At 38.0% G+C, this 20,986-nt stretch overlaps 1 protein-coding gene across 5 annotated transcripts in view; it reads right to left on the bottom strand.

Annotated features, from left to right (window-relative positions):
- Positions 1-20,986, bottom strand: part of FAM120A (family with sequence similarity 120A) — a 56,027-nt gene that overhangs the window by 8,913 nt on the left and 26,128 nt on the right. For 3 of the 5 annotated variants that reach the window (XM_049827050.1, XM_049827049.1, XM_049827052.1), the window contains exons 9-15: positions 18,710-18,934; positions 15,131-15,305; positions 9,193-9,442; positions 7,749-7,863; positions 3,678-3,887; positions 2,334-2,517; positions 1,235-1,372 (exon numbers count right to left, since the gene is read on the bottom strand). In XM_049827050.1, the coding sequence (XP_049683007.1) occupies positions 1,235-1,372; positions 2,334-2,517; positions 3,678-3,887; positions 7,749-7,863; positions 9,193-9,442; positions 15,131-15,305; positions 18,710-18,934 (1,297 nt within the window). Of the gene's footprint in view, positions 1-336; positions 1,373-2,333; positions 2,518-3,677; positions 3,888-7,748; positions 7,864-9,192; positions 9,443-15,130; positions 15,306-18,709; positions 18,935-20,986 lie in introns of all 5 variants that reach the window. The other 2 variants (XR_007509344.1, XM_049827051.1) reach the window with 2 other exon arrangements.

Raw genomic sequence — 20,986 nt, 5'->3', positions numbered from 1 at the left:
TACTTTAGATAAGCATTAAGAAACTGAAGTAAAATTTTACAAGCCATCTGAAGATTATTTTTTTTCCTGCATTCCTAATAAAGAAGTAATTTTTGCAGGCTTAAGATCACTTTTTAGTGAACACCAAATACCAGCATGAGACACACAAATTATAATTGCTATAAACAGCTCACTAGGCAGAATTATCTGTTGAATGTTATACAGAGTTGTTATAAAAATACAGCATTTAAACTGATCTGGGTGTAAAAGGTAGGTTTATCCTTTCCCTACCAAGAAAGCAGCTAAAATTGCAATTGTCTAAAAAACAAACGTATCTTCTATTCAAGTTGCTCGTACCTTTACACCTGTGTTTCGCCCTCAAATCAACTCTGGGGCATAACACATTTCAAGAAATCTAGGTAAGTGCAACTGAGCCAGATGTTACTGGTAAGACCATCAGCACTGAAAGGGTTACAAACCACAGCATTTATGCAGCCACAATTAGTCTTCAAACATTAATACACTAGGAACTAAACTACTGATTAAATTCAAAAAGGTTCATACTTTCCTGTACAAGTCTTTCAGCTTCAAATGCACATTGTTTACAGGGGCAAAGTTATTCAGACAATGAAGCGTTAGAGGAATGTTTGCTCTTAGGATAAAAGCTCAGAGGCCAGAAAGAACAGCTAAATATATGGAAAAATTTTACCCTGAACAGGGGATTGGAATTAACAGGTTTCTATTGTCCCACCTCATACAGGAGACAAGCAATGGCACACAGGTAGGTAAGTAAATCTCACGCCTGTGTCCACACCGACACTGATGACAGCAGAGAACGGGTTAGCAGTAACACCGCAGTCAGTCATTTCTACGTTGGGTTGCTTTTGCAAAAAGCTCGACTGCCCCCAAATTTAAAACGAATAACTGTTAATACAGTCAAGCAAAGTTCAGCTGGTGGCAGATTCCACCCTTGCACTTTGAAGCACAGGAGACAGACCGTCCCATTAGGTTTTACGGCTACCCTGTGTTTGGAGGGGGGGTTCTAGGCGTGAGAGGGGCTGGCGCTGAGAGGGCTTGTGGCAGGGACCTGGGGAGAGCAGAGAGGACAGCAGCCTGGGCAGGCTCTAGAGAGGGAGAGCTCAGACAGTTAGGGAGAAAGGGAGACCGGCAGTCAGTAGGAAAGCCTCAGATCAAACCGTAAAGTGAAGGAAGCTGTTGCCAGAAGCTCTAAGAAAAGGGGTTTGGGTATAATTACCGCCCTGAAACTTGCTAGTCCTGTTGCTGTCATTGCCAGAGAAGGCTCCGGAGTGTCCTGCCGCTGCCGCCACCCGGAAGGCCCGGTAAGCGCCTGTGGCTACTGTTTCCCCATAAGGGCCTCCGAAGCCATAGACTCCTGTTAGACCCAGGGTAAAGAAAGACAGGGGAAAAGCTGTGAGGGGGGCAGGCATCCGGGAAGGCCCCTCGCAGAGACGCTGCTGCCTCCTTCCACCCTTCCCGAGTCAGCAGGGAGGGCCGTGCTCCTGCAGACTGGGCTCCTGCAGATAATGCTGCACGGGAGCAAGCCACCGCCGCCGAGAAGCCCTGGCCAAAGCTGTCCTGCTGCCTGAGCGAGCACGGGGTCTCCTATCCAAATAGCAGGCCTTGAACCTGGGTTTGGAATGGGCATCCCGACTTCTATGGCATAATGAGCACTGTAAAGGCTTGCAACAATTTTTTGGCACTGAGCTCCGACAGCTACAGTTGTGGCACCCCAAGAGCATCTTACTCCCAGTGTCCGGTATCAATATAGCCACGGGTCTTGGTACCAGAGAGATTTTGAGAAAGGGAATAATTCTAGAAAGAGCCTGGAATGGTTGTATCAGTATTTAAACTCAAAGGTGCCAATGGTTAAATAACTGTAGCACAACCCAGAGGGGTGGGAGGGAGGAAAGGTTGTCTTCAACCCTGGCAGTTAAACTGTGTCCATTAATTTAGGCATTTTTAATATTTATAAATATAAATGTTTTGAAGCAATGTACAGTGCAAATAAGAGCCTTTTCATATCATCCAGTGTTGATTCATTTCTCTTTTGTCTATTTCATACAACAGCAGTAAAAATATTTTGATCTGGCACAGTTACTAAAAATCCTGATGGAAGTACGCAGCAATACAACACATTCTGTATTGCTAGGCTATGGCTAATAAAAGTAACAACAAAATACAGTGATTGGCACATGGCAACATATGCCAACCACTTGCTTTTATGTATTTTTCCTACGAAATTGAACAGACAAATCAGTTTGTAGTTTTGGGAATGTGAAAGAGAAGGTAATGCTTCACACCAACATGTTTTGCACTGCTGTCCCATCACTTACCAGCAAAGCCTCTCCCCCTGCCCTGAGGTGGTGGGACTGGCCCAAAGTGTCGAGGATACATAGAAGCTGGATAGAAAGGCATGGCAGGTGGAGGTGGGAAAGGGAGAGGATGGTTCTGCCTGGAGAAATTTAATCCTTCTAGGATGCTCTGACGCATCTTTTCAACCTTGGCTGCCTGCTCAGCCTATGAATAGAGAAAAGGTCACAAAGAAATGTTAAAATTCTGATTTCAATTGTATAAAGCTAGATTTACACAAAAAATTCAAAGAAGTAAGCAAAATAATAGAAGAGTAGATAACTACTGCAACCAACTTCCATAAAGCTAGCTAGAAAATTACAATAATCTGTCTTGTATACCTACTAATAGTTCAATGATACTCGAACTGTTCACAAGAAAATCTTTATGTATCGGCAGAGAGATGGGAGTCTAAATACCGAGACAGGTTAGAAGTTGATAACACAGCAAACAGTTTACAAGTTAAAAGGATTTTTCAGAAAGGAACCGAGAAGCTTCTGTCTGCAGTCACCTGAACACTTAATGCAGCCCTTTAAACAGAATAATCATCATAAACCTGGACTGCAAAACAAAGTCTATGTAAACAGGCCAAAGCATGCCTGGAGGCTAACGAGCCTGAGAGGGACCACAGCCATCACCAATATTTCATCTACGATCAGTTTCCCTTGAGTCAGAAATAAGAGGAGGTAAGCTTTTTTGTTAAGATTTCATACCTCCCAAGAAGTATATTTAAAAAAAAAAGTTTTGGTCATTCAGTAAACAGTTGATTTTTATCAGTTTCCTGTTTTTATGGTTAGATAATAATCTTACATGATCTGGATACAACAAAAACCTAATTAATTTGTATTTTAAATGGTCATAAGAAACATGAAAAGATTTTGAGCTTAAGGACCATAAGAATGACTTCACAGTCTGTAAAGTAAGTTAGATATCACAAAGTTTCTTTCACTGTAAAGCCATTGCAGCTTAGTCCTTTGTGAGCCTTGCTAGCTTGACCCAAAAAGACAGTACTTGAACAAACGACCAGAGAGAGTTTTCTACTCAGTTGTTCATTACATCACAACTGCATTCAAGTTTCTGTTTACAGAGAGAAAAACAATGAAATTAAAATTTACATGTTTACTGTTTCCAAATCAATGCCATCTCAATCATCTGTAACAGACAGGAGAGTAAACAGAGCTGAAAAATACCTATCAGCCATTCACCGCTTATTTCTCTTTTAAAAGTAGAGATGATATGTGAAGTAAATGACTGATAAACCAACCACATCTAACACTTCTGAAAATCTGGCACACTTGATACTCTGTCACACTTCTGAAACTACACACCTGACCATCACAGAGGTCAATGAGCGGAACTTTCTCCCGGCTTGCTTTGATGAGCTTGGTCTGGAATAATTTTCCATCAAAATACATCCACGGACAGCAGTGCTCCCATGGAATTGGCTGTCCACAAGCATCGTTTGCAAAAAGCGCCATATCGACACCACTCATAAATAAAGCAGACAGCTGAATTCCTCGGGGATCGAGATTCTCAATCTGTTTTTAAAAAAATTGTAAATTTAGTAAGGTAATAAAGAGATGTAATTCAAAATTATTCCAATAGTTACATTATTTTCAGAACTCTTGGAAACAGAGCGATTTTAAGAGGTTGTTCAGACTTTTCACATGTAATTGCCAGTTTGACTAGAAGAAAGCACCAGAATCTATCACCTCTCTATGCAAAACTGCAATACTCAGGAAGGCTGCTGTTCCCATCCATCCACTGCAGAGGTGAGACATAAAACAAAAACCCTCTATTTTCTCAGCCACAAAGCACAAGAAATTATTTCTAATATTTCTAAGTATATTTTAATGTTTTAACTCAATTCATTATCAAGAAGTCAGTAACTTTTAAATAAAATACTAATCTTTAATTTGTGGCATGTGATGTCTACAACATGTAAGATGCATACTTTAGCTGCATTAAAATAATTGATAAATATGCAGTACAGAGTTTTTCAAACAATGCTAAAGCATGTTATAGCAAGGAAAAGCTTTAAAGACACTTAGAGGAAATTAGCAGTAGAAAATTTAATTTAAAAAATTATTTCAAATAATCTTGTGCTTCTGAGGTATTTTGTAGAAAGTTTCAGGAATGAGCTCAATGTTAGCACTCAATTTTTCTTCCCGTGTATCACATTTTGCTTCCAACTCCTTTATAATGGATTTTCTATTAGCTTGATTCAAGATATTGCTGTTAGAATGCATCTCTTATTAATGAAGTAAAGTTTATGCATACACCAGCTTTATTTAGGATGCAGGATAGATACACAAAGGTAGAATTAAATAGTGAATAATAGCTGGTGGTGGAAGCAATAAAGGATATGCTGGCAGTAAATACATTTTTAGCTCTGGCATAAGAAAATATCACTAAGTGTTCTCTAAAATACTTCTGAAAATATCACCCCTTTCTTGGGAACATTTACAAGACCTTAGTATTAAATTTTAAAATTAAACTACATTACCTTCCTTATGCATAAGCAACCTTTAAGATCCAAAAGACTATCCAGATCGTTTTGCAGATATGCAGCTGGGTTCAAACTCAGCTGCTCTTTCTGTCTGACTTCAACAAAAAGAGAAGCAGCTGCTTCATATGAAGACAGTAACAACATTACATGAAATATTGCATCTTTCAGTTAATCAACATGTATTATGGAAATGATCCATATTACTCTTCATGTATGATTCAAAAATAAAACTTGGAGAACAATTTCTGTTAAACAAAAATATTGTATGCTGTTTATTGCTTGCCTTGTCTCTGCCTTTCGTGTTGGAAAAAGTCTTTTCTCTGGGAATTCCTTTCTTAGATCCCCAAGACCAGCAATTCTCACAGTGGGGTTTCCTCCTCTTTACATCAAATCTTAAGATAGAGGCAAGACTTTGACAACGCTTATAGATACCTTTGCCAAAATCTCTACCCCTAAATGTTATTTGTTTATTGTGTTATTTTGAAAATGGACACTGAAGACTAAGTGGCTGATACACTGCTGTTCTTTGATGCATCCAGCCTTGCCTACAAAACTCATCTGAATTTCCACTGATACCCAGGAGAGCTTGGGGTAGATGTTTTGAACCATGCTCTTGTGGTTCTCATGAGACTTTAAAAGGCTCTCTGCAATGCTCAGCCAAGCCCAATGCTCGTCACCTCAGATAAGCTAGGTACATTTCTTCTGAACATATAGGATAACTCATTGTCAGTTCATTCCTTTGGCAGAGGTTGGCCACATGCTTCCCTGAAGACAAAGTACTGCTCTTCATACAAAGCAGACAACTGTCGTCTTTGGACCAGAATCTCCGGGGTTCTGAAAGACCCAGTAAGCACACAGGGCTTCCAGCATGAACTTCTAGTAAACACCTTGAAAAGGAGTTCCAGCAAACACCCAAATGATTCTCCTGACAGACAGGATCTACATTCAGGCTGCTTTTAGGGAATTAGCCACAAGGAGTACTCCTCAAAAATGCTGTTCTCAGGAGTCTAATGCACTTATAATCCATGCCAGCAGCAATCCTATCCTAAGTGCTGAAGCAAACAAGCGGTCTTGCATGAACTCATCCGGTGTTCATTACAGCTGTCTTCATCCTGTGTTTCTTCAGATCTTTTCCGGCAACGAGGGAAAGACCAAATAAATGTCTTCCTGTTGGATTTTATTTATTTATTTATTTCTTATTTTTGCTTTTGACATTCATTCTTTGGTATATGGGAAGAGGATTTTGTTTTTCTGTTAACTCTGCCATTACAACTGCTAACACGTAAATTCTCTACTTGCTGTGTGACAAGTTCAAATAGATTCTGAAGTGGATTCAGTTGTTTTCTTCCCCTTATGTTTATTAGGACTTCTATGGTTAAGTGCTGAGTTTCCACAAGCAGATTGATTTGGTTTATAGATTGAGATTGAGAAGCCCTTGTCAGGGTGCTACATGCAGGAACGCAACCCAGATTCTGCTTGTCACCCACAGAAGAGAAATAGTCACTTGCTGGCTTTGAGAATGCTCTTGCAGACTTGATATTAGTGGCAAAATATTCCTCAGAAAAGCCTAATATCTGTAATTACTGTTTCTTCTGAGAAAAACGGTGCTAGGATTGCTGCTTTTGTCTGTGCCCCTCTGCAGTGTGTACCTGTGAATATGAACAAACTTGGGAACCAAATACCTTCTCCCTCCTGATTTAACTAAGGACAGCACGTATCCAGGCACTGCTAGGAGCAGAACTGGTCAGTAGACTTTCCTGACTTGAGCCCTACAGTACCTAAAGACTATCTATCTGAAATGACTTCTTCAACATGAAGTTGCATGATGAAGAGGCGATCAGCATCTCATCATCTTTGCTATGTTGATCATCCATGCAGACAGGAGATAAGATGGATCACTTCCAGTTGTGCATGCCCTATACATCCTAATACCTCCCATAGCTTCCAGTTATCAAATACACTATTGGGCTTAAGATACATTATGTAGAAAAAAGTATCTAAAATTATTTCCATTCAGAAAGATGTTTGCTTAAAAAAAAAAAAAAGAGGACTAAATTCTACTGTTTTATTCAGAGAACTTTGTAGTAGGTTCTGAACAAATCTTGAAGAGCAAACAAGGTAAAAGCAAACCCCAAATCTTGTATATTTTAGCTCAAAGGCTACAAGAGGAAATTTCACTGTGAGCATATGAAAGTTGAATGGAGAAATCCCCCAGAGTAAGACGATGTTGCATAGACTGATAGCCATTCTGTATTTACAGTAAGGCTACCACACTAAACAACTCTATTAATTAGCCAGCAGTATTTACTTACTTCATATAATACTACTGTATTAGAAAAAAATAGAAACTTTGAGATATTAACTTTTAAAATCCTCAAAATAATTATTTCTACAATTTTGAGAGTATTAATAAGCTTGTTCCTTTCTTTCTCCTGCATTTTTCCATTCAAGATTATGCAAATCTCCCTCCACTTCTACGCTTGGCTGCAAAGATATTTTGAATGCTGAATCATGAAAAAAATACCCAGGTTAGAATTTAAAAACAGCTACACAAGGAGAAAGTCTTCTTTTTTTTTTTTTTTTTTTAAGCTTTTCAATGGAAGCAGATTTATTTCAAACTTCCAAGAGACAATTACTTAAAAAATTGTGAGAAAAGGTTCTGCAGTATAGAGTATGTTTAAGATTTTAGTTACCTATCTAAGCAGTGAAAGAGAACTGATTATCAATCTTTGCAACACTTCAAAATACCAAGATTATTATTTTGGAAAGTATAGGTAATTATGCAAGGCTTTTAGTAGGACAGGCACATACACATTACCCACTACAGTTAACAATATGGATCAGCTGGGAATAAATCTCTTAAATTATGAAAGTTATAGTTAAGAATTACCTTGAGTTCTTGAAGCTGATCAGGTTCATAGAGCTTTGGAGACAATGCTTGGGCAAGAAAAGCATCAAGTTCCTGGCGACGAAGTATACGAACCCCTGGCCACTGTACCATATACCTACAGCGAAAGCCCATAATTATTCAGAAGTTTCCTTTAATAGGTAGATCAAGAGGTATTTTATGTTATCAGCAGTCACCAGAATGGAACAACAAAAAATCTTTTTTGTTGTATAGACTTGAATAGTTAAAAAGGCCAAAACACTAAATAGATTTGAAGTTTAATTTTGTTTAAATTCAAATGGAAGAGCTACTGGCTGGGAATCAGTTACGCAAACCCCACTTCCAGTGAAGAATGGGAGGACATGCCGCCAAAACAGAATTTGAAACATAAGTGGATTCTGATACATCTAAAAATAAAATAATATAAAGATTAATGGTCCTTTTATAAAGACTAATCGTTAAAGGACTTTGTGACCATGTTTTCCAGAAAACACATTACTCTAGCCCGTGAATTTTATGCACATCATGCCTTAATGAACAATTTATATATGCCACATGTCACAGGAGAGAAACGTGCTGTCCAAATGAAATGAGGACCTCTGCTTTAAGATTCCATAGGGGTAGACTATTTTTTTGTATACTTACTATTCTATAAGGAGAAAAAGAAAGGAGTTTTAGTGTTCAAAAGGCAAGGTGAGGTTTAATAGAACGGAAAGCAAATTTACATTTATCACTCTCAAAACTGGGTTAAAATTTTTCATGTGCCACATGCGAACCTTGAATTCTGCCATATTTGTAAGCTACTCATATTGAAATAATCACCCCTTCCCCAAAAAAGGTAAGGGGATCTCAATTCCTCAGTCAGTTTTCAATCTGAAAATTAAACAGGTAAGTATTTTGGACCTTGTGACTTCCTCTTTGAAAAGCTGAAGTATGGAATTAATACTTCAACTGTTGGTTATCCATTGTCTCAACTAGATGAGCAATTCTAACACAGGGAATCTAACACATCACAGACAGAGTATCATTCATGTGGACTTTGCATCCTGATAAGCTGCTGTGCAGCTGTTCTCTGAAGAACTCTCTCTCTTGCTTTACAACTTTACCAACACAGCCCCTGAGACCCCAAATGTTATTTTTTAGTGAGTTGAAGTCTAGATTATAGTAAACTAATTCAAATGCTACAGTGGCCTCTTTGCAACACAAGACTTTTTTTCCTCCTCCCTTCAGTCCTCTAGAGACTGAAGAAAGAAACGTTGAATATACAGCATGCTTTTAAGACATACAGCAGCAATGCTTCTAAAAACAAAACAAACTCCTCCTAGTGATGCTGCAAATATGAATTAACACTTTCCATACTCATGGTTTAATACAAAGTTAAATACGTCAGAGAGATGATGCAGTAAAACCTTTCCTTCATTCTGTTTTACCTTAAGGTAACACTGACCTTAGTACACAACAGAGCACCATAAGATGAGTGGGCACATTAGTTGGATTGAGCATTGCTGGTGTATCTGATCTCATACAGGCCAAAAACGCCCTCATTCTTCGGTTCTTGTCTTCTACTGCTTTTCCCAGCCACAGCTTCTTGAGATTAGGACAGGTCCATTCCCTGAATGCAAGTGCTTCCACCAGCTCAGGGGTTTGTGGAGATTTTCCTTTGTAAGCAGCCCATTCTTTAATTATCACTGGTGAAACTACAAAATGGCAACAGTTGAAAGAAAACATTCTGAGTTAAAAAGCAGGGTATATTTAAAACTTTGTATGCAAGAGACTTTGATCCAAAAAGCATCACTTCAAGACTGCAATAGATACCAACGTTCTGGCTTACATTGCCAAATTGGTAATTCAAAGTCTGTATGGACTATCTTTCAATTCTGATCACTTAAAAATTAAGTGCATGCAACCAAGTGTACACTAGGAATGTTACATTAGTATTTTCAAATTAATATACAACATAAAGGAACTACATATATTTTTCTAAAACAAACAGCATAATTTGAAAATGCTATTTTCCACTAAAATATCTGCGTCATTGATGAAAAACCTACACTGATAAATAAAAATAGTACATAAATACAAATACATTCCATATGTGGTCTATTAAGAACAATATGATCCTAGCGCTTTTACTCAGATCAGAGTTGAAACTGATGTTATACTTCTTTGTTGTTGTTCAACTACCACAATGGAATGACATCTCAAATATGGGTGGGTTTGGGTTTTTTTTTGCCTAAAAATTTTACAAAATATTACTTTACTTAAGCCTTTCAATTTACTGCAATGCTTTCTATTCAGAGGTTAGTATTTTTGTGTCTGCTAAGCTCCCTTTCATCCACATCAAAACAAAGACTGTTCAACTCTATATTGCTGCTAAATCATCTCCCTTTTTGTGTCTGAAGGCGACCAAAACAGAACACAAGTTGGGGAAAAAAAAAAAAGAAAAAAAAAAAGGAAAGTCAAGACTGAGAAATGATACCTTTGGCCTTGGAATGACCCCAAGTTTGACACAGCTCAAAATCTGTTTGCACCCTTCTTAACTCAGAGCCCAGTTATGCAGTGTGGAAAGATTCACGGAGCTTGTTAGTGCAGCTTCAGGTTACAGCCTGGAAAGATTCACTGCAGGAGCACAGACCTACTCTTTCTGCTAGATATCTTTCTGTTACACATCGAGAAGAGAGTACTACTGGTGCCAGGATAGCCCTTACAGCTACAAAGCCTCCTTCAGCGATCAGACATCAGCCTTACAAGTAATTTTATAATTAGGAGCAGGCAAACCATGGCAGAGGTGATGATTGGGATTAAAAAAAGAACCTCCAGAACAGCCCAAAGCACTCACATGCTTTTCTGGAATAAAAGTAGTCTAGCATTATAGCTACATTTCACAGAGCTCAGGGTAAGTTTTACAAAGATAACATGCAGCAATGAAAATAAATATTCTGATATATTTAGTTGGTAGCCTCACTACAAAATCATGTTCTATTTTGGTTGCTACCGGTTTTTATATGCCACCAAGCTATAAAATGGGCTCTAACAGCCAGCAGAGCCACTCTGTTATTTGTGCGTAGAAGTTTTCACTTCTTGTTTAGGCCTGGCACAGTAAACATGAACAAATAAAAGGGTATATTTTATGTAGGCTTTCAAAGACTTGTTTAATTGCTTTAGATCTTGTAAGCAAGAGATACTTTGGGACCAAAACTTCTTGGCTCTCTCAGCAAACAGAAAGGAAACACACTGAGGCTACTATGCAGAACAGTTTAATCTGTTAGCAGTACAAAAAACCCCAAACTGTTGACAATGGACATAAAATAGTTCTTTGTGTTTTGGAGTTCTTTTTTTCTTTCGTACAACCTCCTTTTGACAATAGAGGTGATACTCCTAGCCACACTCAGTTCCTCAGTTTGGATGCCCCTCCAGAGGCAAGCAGATGCAAACTCTATGTGCCCATCACATTTAAGCACCCCTAGATGACCACTTCCTCAGCTTCTACACCTCCTGTAACAGCAGACAACAGCAAGGAAACAGAGCTGTACACAACACAAATGTTTCTTCCACATATATTTCACATATAAAGACCTCAAGCTTAGAAGAAGGGAGTATTTTATGTCTGTGTTTTCTATCTGCAATCCTATGTTTCAACATTCAAATTTGGTTCAAAGCTTTTAATCTGGGGATGACCCACAACCCTATGAGGTTAAGGCCACAGGAAGAGTACCTCAGTTTGCTCCCAAAACATTTCATCTTCAGTAAGATGCTACCTGTAGAGGTCACACTGGAGATCCACCCTGGCTTCAAAATTTTGCAAAGTAATGGTTATTATGGGAAAGGTAACCATGCTTCTTGCAGAATGGTTTAATATGAAGGTCACTCTAGCAGACTGGCAAACAGTATCCTCTCTGAATGATGGGGATGAGGAATTACAGCTGTATCATTTAACAAGTAACTGTAGCACTATTCACCCAAATTTAGCATTTAACATAACAGACGAATTGAGGACTTGTCCAAATCCACTTATTTCTCCACGGCATTTCTTACACCTTTGACAACTCTGTACTGGGACTGCTGCCAAAAACAGTCTTCCTCAGCTGCTGAGGATCTCTGTCCTCAGAGGAACATTCTGTGTTTTCCTCCTAGGACTTCCACTTGGAGATAAGCAATGTCTACCCTTGAAGACTACATTAGCTACAACGAACACTCAGGACCAGTGTGTTCAGCCACAACATCACAGTGCTAATTATACCATTTTTCACACTAAACTTCCTCCTGCTGCTGATCAGCAGATCTGAATACTCAAAGTAGCCTAAGCAACCGCACAATATATTGACATCTGCTTTGAACATTACCCTCACGACACTTTAAGGTCAATCCAAGTAAAAAAGGTCAGCATCAATCTGCATTAGGGTAACCTGCTTGATAAACATGTGAATGCTGTTACAGGCTCTAAAGTCATTAGCAACGGCATCCTGCACACTCAAGCCGTCTGTTAGAGCCCTTGTTGCTCACTACAGCTCAGGTGGTTTTAGTATTCTCTTTGCATTTTTTTCATGAACTGAATGTGAGGTGGGAGGTACCCAATATGACTAGAAGATGAGCTAGCTAATGCAGATTAATCAGGCCTCATTTTTAACCTTATAATCTTTACTGACAGCACAGCTTGAGCTAAGCATGCTTGATTTTGCAAAAGGGCTACTGCCCAAGATATGGCTTTCCTTTTGGCAGAAACAGCACCAGCTGAATACATCCTTGATGGAGAACAGTACATCACAAGGTGGCTAGGCTTAAAATATCAAACCTTTGGATCCAACCAGGAGTTATAACAGCTTGCACAAGTGTGCATTTTTCCACAAAGTGGAAAGGGCAGATGGTTTCATCTACACATATGTATTTATCAGAACATGGGAAATAACCTCTTTCAGAGCTTGAAAAGAAGAATCAGTCAGACACTCAGTTTCCATCTCCTCAGAAGGAAGGGCAGCTCAGCCAATGCTGTGCCCTTGGCAGCAAAAGCACAATCAAGAATTTTGTGATTCAGCTTTTCATATCCTCTGGGAGCAGACATGAGGACATGTACAGCAAAGGCATTACTTAGCAGGCAATTATCACTGAAGAACCTGACTGACTACCTCTTCCGACAGATCTGTTGTTTTTCATTGGCTTTTCAACTACATAAAAATAATAATAAAAGACAGGAAGTCATCCATTTTATGAAAGACCCATTATCCTGCTGTCTATATATTTAGTAGTAATACTGATGTGTCAGTTTATTATGTATTTCTCATAGCCTCTTATAACCCTTGCATGCAACATACTTCCAAATTATTCATGTACAATTATTATGTTGCCAGCATTGTGGTTTGTACAACAAAGATGACAGGATTTTACATATTAATATATTCATTACCTCTCTACATAAGTCTTAAGGACAATATACATTTCTTTAGAAATTAATTTCTTAATTCTCTTAACATCTCTTAATTCTTAAATTTTCTCTTAATGGTCTTAATTACTGTGTTTCATAACTTACTCATTTTTGAGAGCAGCAAAAAATTAAGACACTGAAGCAGAATCAGCATCACTAATTCATTACAGCCTGGGTCCTCAGAAAAGTTAGCAAGGGCTAATGAGTGTGACTAATCGATCTGAGAAATCTGCTCTTGTCGCTTAAGACACTATTCTCTCCTTCCATCTTGCACAGCCTGTCGAATTCTTGCTACTTTGTAAGAGAGGTGACCAAAATAAATGTGTTCCTGCAACATAGCCCTTTCAAACCACATGCTTGCATCTTAGCTTGAATCCATCTTTACTAGCACGTTTAGCTTTGAGAAGCGACTAACTTTTGGGCAGAAGTTCAAAAATATTTTTTTTATTTTTTTAAGAGCGTGGTCAGTCCTAAGATAGAAGTAGGTCAGTAGCTGAATGTGTCCTGCAGCAAGATTTGCCAGAGCTCCTGTAACTAAATCAAGTCAGCAGTAGCATTCTTAGCCTCCATTGAGAATAAACCTCTGAAATGCAGTATAAATGAAAATAGAGATTATATAGGTTTCCCCAGTAGCTGACAGAGAACATTCTAAGTTTACAAGATAAAAACATTCAGAAAACTGAAGCAGACCTTCAGCACTCAGCTACTTCATCACTACAAACACTGTAGTACACTTTTAAGGACAGAAGTCTAATGAGGATAAATGAATACTGCAAATAACATCACTATTTTAATTCTGAAATAACCTTGTAACCTGAAATACTATGTTGTGTGACTTTAAAGAATTAAGAAGTTTGTGACAATACGTGTGCTGAGATACTATTCAAGCAGGGTAAATACCAATTCCCACAAAATAACTGCCTAAGATAAACAGTTTTCCAAACATCATTGGAAGATTATCACCTTCACTACAAATGTACAGAAACATTTCATAATTAAAAATGGAAAGAGAAAAGGGAATGAACATAAAGTTTACAACTGATTATTATTTTTATCCTTTTACACCTGAAGACTGTGAATGATGCTTTCATACATTCTAAATATCTGATTCTTAAATTTAGTCTACTGACAGCAGACTCCTATATATAAATACTTCTGCTGCTGCCATTCACTTAATGCTTTAGCATTCCTTTAACCTTTATAAGATGCTATTGTAAAGTTCACTCATTTCCTTGTATGCATTTCATTACAAGAAAAACACCCTAGAATGAGGAGGTTGAATTTTCTGGAATGGCAGTAATTCCTTGAAGCAGAAGACTTAAAAAGACAACTTCCAGATTAATATGAAGATTAACATTCATCCCTCTGAATTAGCAAAAGGAACTTTTGACAAGTCTGTTTGCAAAATTTTAGTCTGTCTTCACCCAGGTCTACCTTTACTTACTACACCTGACTTCTGCAGGTTTTAAACCAAGTTTTTATATGCCAATACCTGAAAGATACTAGAGACTTGCAAATTTCACTGAAGTACATTTAATTATACATTTGGGAAGACAGGGTAAGTTAACATATGCACACCTCATTTTTGAAAAAAGTACGCACATTTGTATGCATATGCACAGAAGTTTCCTATAATCAAGTTCTGCCATATACTTTGAAAATTACATCACAAACTGACATTACTTGCTGCAAGCCTGATAGCCGCTTGAGCATAGTTTTTAAAAAAGAAACCCCAGAGCTTGCTTAGAAATGGTTAACATTCATAGTTCTTAAACTACTATAGGAAATAAAATTTCAAATTAACATCTTTTTCTATTATCCATGGGATCAAATAAGCCATAAATTCCTCCTGTGTTAGCTACACCGATTAAATCTTAGCAACTACCCTCATTCAAATCACGGTACAAATGGATAAGAAAACATAGCAAAAGGAAGAGAAATAAAGAATGGCTTCTACAGTACATACATTCTGGTGGAAGTCTGTTCTTTCTAAAAGCAAGTCTTTCAGTTTTCTTTCTGCTTTCTGCCAAACTAAACAGGACTCCGTAAACATACTGACGAACTGGCCTATAAAGGAGAGCAGCAGGAGGCAGGTCTTTGTTGGCTTCATCTTCTATAGAAACAGCAATTTTGATTTCACCCTTCGGCATGAAAGAAAGCAGAAAAATACGACATGTTATAGTGAACAGAAAGCATTTAGGTATGCATGGTAACTCAATCCAGCGCTAATATACATCTCTTCTAGTCAAGAAAAATGTTATTCACCCGTAATGTGGATCTTAGGTATGTGAAGGTAACACCAGAGGAGGATTACCCTACAGTCTACCTGCTTTCTTCCAATATGTCTCCAGGCTCCGATTATCCCTGTTGCTTTCCTCTCTCTCTTCTCCATCACACACTTTTTTTTTTTTTTTGTCTAGACTATCTGCAGGTGAGGATTACCTAAATATTGATCTTCGAATATGGATACTTTGAAGAGTGATATAGTAGACACAGAAATACAGTAATGCACTTTTAGATAGTCAAAGCACATTTGAAGCTGATCTAGATTTCAGATGGTTATTTTAAAAAAATATTCATGCTGTCTGAAAACACCAGTCTGACTTTTTGGTGCAAGGATTTGAAATAGTGTTGGGAACTAACTATAAAAAACAACATTATGAGAAGACCTGGTCAAAAAATCGTAACTGGGTATTACATAAGCAAGGTTAGTTTTGAATGTATATAAATAAAGCTTTAGCATTTTGTACTTTTTCAGAAAAAAGCATGATAGAATCTTCCAACATTCTTTCTCAAAACAGCAGCAACATGCTATATTTTCTGAGTCTGCACACCCAACCACGTTAAGATTTTCTTGGAAAACAACTGACTTCACTGCATTGCTCCCAAACATCAGCCTTTATTTTCAACACTGACAAGCAAGTGCTCTGTTTTGCTTTTACTTAAAAAAACCTTTAAACTGTCCCAGCAATGAATACTGTAAGTGACATCTTGGAGTGATTACATTAAGATATTGTCAGGTTTAACTCAGACAATGCTACTTTAGGTATAATGTATGTCTAAAAGGTCTCTCTGTACACAACAGCAACATAACCTAGAACACCTCTATTTGCCAACTTCTAAAGAATCCCATAATTATACAACAAGATCTGTCAGTGTATCCATGATATACTTCAGCTCCCCTGTCCATACTTGTTCAAAAGCATTTCAGATAGTGGGGAAAGAAAAAGTCTTAAGTAGTACTAATTTATTTTTTATGCAGCCATCTCTAGACTGACCTTTTTTTTCCTGTAGGGAGAGGATTTCTCAAATGCAGGCATTTAATTTGTTTCCTCCCATTGTGAGATACAATACATCAAGTTGGGCAGGAGTGTTGGTCTGCTTGAGGGTAGGAAGGCTCTACAGAGGGATCTGGACAGGCTGGATTGACAGGCCAAGGCCAATTGTATGAGGTTCAACAAGGCTCAGCGCTGGGTCTTGCACTTGGGTCACAACAACCCCATGCAGCGCTACAAGCTTGGGGAAGAACGGCTGGAAAGCTGCCCGGCACAAAAGGACCTGGGGGTGTTGGTCAACAGCCGGCCGAATATGAGCCAGCAGTGTGCCCAGGTAGCCAGGAAGGCCAACGGCACCCTGGTCTGTATCAGAGCTAGTGTGGCCAGCAGGACTAGGGCAGTGATCGTCCCCCTGTACTCGGCACTGGTGAGGCTGCACCTCGAGTCCCGTGTTCAGTTTTGGGCCCCTCGCTACAGGAAAGAATTGAGGTGCTGGAGCGTGTCCAGACAAGGGCAAGGAAGCTGGTGAAGGGTCTAAAGAACAAGTCCTGTGAGGAGCCGCTGAGGGAACTGGGGTTGTTCAGCCTGGAGAAAAGGAGGCTGAGGGGAGACCTTATCGCTCTCTACAACTACCTGAAAGGAGGCTGTAGTGAGGGGAGGGTCAGTCTCCTCTCCCAAGTAACAAGTGATAGGACAAGAAGAAATGGCTTCAAGTTGTGCCAGGGCAGGTTTAGGTTGGGTATTAGGAAAAATTTCTTCACGGAAAAAGTTATCAGGCAACTGGAACAGGCTGCCCAGGAAAGTGGTTGAGTCGCCATCCCTGGAGGTATTTAAAAGATGTGTAGATGTGGTGCTTAGGGACATGGTTTAGTGGTAGACTTGGCAGTGTTAGGTTTATGGTTGCACTTGATGATCTTAAGGGTCTTTTCAAACCTAAATGATTCTATGATTAAACACCAAGTAGTATTTAAATGTACTAAGAATATTTGGCTATGCAAAATGTGAAACAGAACTGACATCAGTGGTCTTCATACACCTTTTGATTCTCCTCCACTTTTCTTTGATAAGGAAGAGAAGTGTAAGAATACAGCAGCCAGTACAAGTTATGGTGCAAAATAAACACATGGGAAATAGGAAATCCAAACCCCAACCCTGATCCAGAAACTTTTCTTTTTATGCATTTCAGATCCTGCCTATGGACCTTATTGTCCTGAAGCAGATTTTCAAGATGAATCTAAGTTAACAGGAATGTGGACTGTGCCATTTTACCAATATGTACATTGAATGGGCTTGATGTACAATACAAGAACCAGTACTAACCATTTTGAACTCTAAAGGGGAATATTAAAGTCATCTTGTTTTGGGACTCATCTGTTTGCATTTAGAAGGAACAAACTTAGGTCTTTTGAAACTAGATTAAGTCAAATAGAGAGTTGTGCAGCAACACCACTAGTCTGGCTCCGGTTCAACACAAAGCAGACTTCAGCAGCTTCCCAACACACTGAAACAGGTTATTGCTGCTTAGTTCTATAAGAAGCTCTCCCCTGTTTTTCAAGATGTCCTTATGTGGACATTTAGGTAGATTTTTTTTTTTTTACCGGACACATTGAGCAGACAAAGAGTCCTAGGCTGTGTGAAAATGCTTGCAGCTTACCGGGCATCTGAAGGCTAGCACATAAAATAGCCAAACAAAAAAAAACCCCAAGCCATCAGAAATGTTCCGCCAAACTAAAATGAACAAAAGTTCAGAACATCATCGAGTTAATCTATAATTACATTTTAGGATTATACAAAGGGGATTTCTTATAGCTGCTATGTTTCTATCAGGGCTAGCTACCAGGGATGGGAGGGATCGGACTGTGGGGGAAAACAATCTAAGTATTTTTGAACACTGAAAATAGAATAGACTTGGCACAGACACCAAAGCACATATGCAGGAGTTTTTAAATGGAAATGGACTCTACACAAAAACACACACACATACACACACACACACACGCAGAGATAAAAATATCTACATATATTCAGGAAAACCGATTAATTTTGTAAGCAAACACTTCTAATTACGGTCTTCTCCTGTCTATTGGAACAATATACCAGACCAGATGAGTGGTTAGAAAACAGGGGAAAAAATTGTTAGAAGCACTAAAAATGGACTAAACCTCAAAGCATTAAAAAGGATGTAAATTTATGATTTTTAGTCAGAAATGCAAGTGCAATTATCTTTACAGAACTGTTATTTCAGAGTACATAATTTTTAACTATCATACCTTGGTTAGGACATGAAAGATGTAGGGATACATTAACCCCTTCTTGTGCCTGTGTTCTGCCACTCTTAATACTTCAGGTGCTACAGGAGGTAATGGAGGGGTAGTAATATCCATGTGATTTCTGGTGGGCATTGACAACAGGCATGGGATTTGTGGATTACTGGTTTGATTCCCTTTGACATCAGCTGCCTGACTTCCTGAAGAAGCACTAGAGGAACCTTCTGCCTATAACAGAACATACAAAATAAAGTGCTTTTGAATGTGTACAGAAACATACCAGGAGATCAGCCAAGAGAAACAGCAAATATCCTTCTTCACCCACAATGAAAATAGTAAAACTTCACATCATGTTGTGTCGGTATGTAGAACACATTATCCAAAGCTAGCTAAAAGATTTTCAGAAAATGTAAACTTTCAGCCATTGTTTGCTAGCAGAAGCAAAATTACTGAAAAAAATAAATATTATGGTAAAGCTTTAACTTATTAACAGCAACAGTAATAATTATTTTCTTTAATTTTTAATTGCACATACAGAAGGGGGACCGATGACCTCTTAATGAAATGTGAATGAGCTCTTAACTAAGTATTTCCAATACGCTACCAGCAAAATGGGTTAACTGACAGTCACAAAGTCTGTAATTTATCCAGACTTCCATTAACACATCCCTTCTCAGTTTTCATTTCTAAATGAAGCAGGTTCATACATAGTTCAATTTAAAGACATTTAAAATATATAGTGTCTGAACTCAAAAGCCCTGTAAATGTTTTGTTGGTTTTTTTAAAATAAAATTCTTTTGTAAGAAGAAGCAGCAGCAGCTTGTAAGAGAAAATGGCAACATTTTCTGACTGCAAGATAAAAGTGGCATTTTATTCTATTTCTAAAAATGTAGTTCACAAATTTATAGGAAAAATATGACACACAAAAATATACTGTAAACGTCCCAGTGAATAAGCCTTTTGTAAGCATTTATGTTGTATCTCTCACAGATACTACCAAAAAAAGTAGGGTTCATTCCCCAACATCCTTGTCTTCAAAACAAAGCTTTTTTTAGCTTAAGAGTTCATACTAGTTTTGTGCCTATAAACCATTATAGTAATATTAAAAAGTTTTGAGACTGAAATTTAATTTATTCACTTGATGATACATCACACGAGTATTTTTACAATTTCTGTAGAAAACTTCACATTCTTCATAAGACTTTAAAAGGAAAGCTGAAACAGAAATGGCCAAAGCCATGAAATCCCACAGAATGAGTAACATAAAAAACAGGCCCAAACAAGCTCAGCTTGTTCACTACAGGCTCTTATGAAAAATACAAACTTGCATGTAAAAACCAAAAAAACCCCACACAACCTCCAAAAACTTTCTATAGAAAGGTGTATATTAGTAAAAACATGCTCTAGCAAAATATCAAAGGGGCAACATTATTTTCAGATTACATTTTAAGCACACAATCAAAGAGGTTGTTACTGAAAGATTATATTTCAGAGTTGATAATCTAGACTATGTTTTATTTATAAAAATGAAAATATACAAATACAGAATGTTTTTATAAACACATGAGCTATCACAGCTCTATTAAATCTGTACTATATTATCAAATATTTCTTTATCTGTTTAAGGATTTTTGTCCCCATCTTCTATTACCCCAGCAACTAAAAGTCAGTGATACTGGACCACAAAGAGAAGTTTATAGAACTGCTGATTACTGAGGGCACGGAGGGGAGAAGACAAAAACCCCAAAATGATAGCAATGCTTTCCCTGTTTGCACTACCCAGGTTCTTCCTGGATTCGCTCCAGCAATACTCAAACACCTAAGCTGAGAAAGTACCACAGCGAAAAGTATTTTCTTTTCTTTAGTGATATACATCCCCCCAGATGAGATGAGTATACCTTTGTCGTGTATAATCATGCAGTGAGACAACTACGAGCAAGGAATTTTGACATTTAAGTCAAGTGAAAGGAGCTTCCTGCTTCCTGCTGCTTCCTGCCTGATCTATGCTACATTTTCAGCACTTTAAATCACCTCAGAAATTCACATAGCTCATTCAGTTGAAATCTTCAGGAAATATTTCTTTTTTTTTTTTTTTTAAATCATTGATATATAACTCTTTAGGAAATGAGTTCATCTACAAAACGTACTCAGTCCTCCATGTCATGCTCAAAAGATGCAACTGTCTTCTGCTACTGAAGGCTGAAGAAGTGGTTTGATGTAAAAAAAAAAAAAAGGCAAGTAAAACTCACAAGCATTTATACATTAAATTGGATGCACTTA

This window comes from Accipiter gentilis, chromosome 23 (genome assembly GCF_929443795.1).
Source record: "Accipiter gentilis chromosome 23, bAccGen1.1, whole genome shotgun sequence".
NCBI lineage: Eukaryota > Metazoa > Chordata > Aves > Accipitriformes > Accipitridae > Astur > Astur gentilis.
This window is presented reverse-complemented; position numbering and strand designations above follow the sequence as displayed.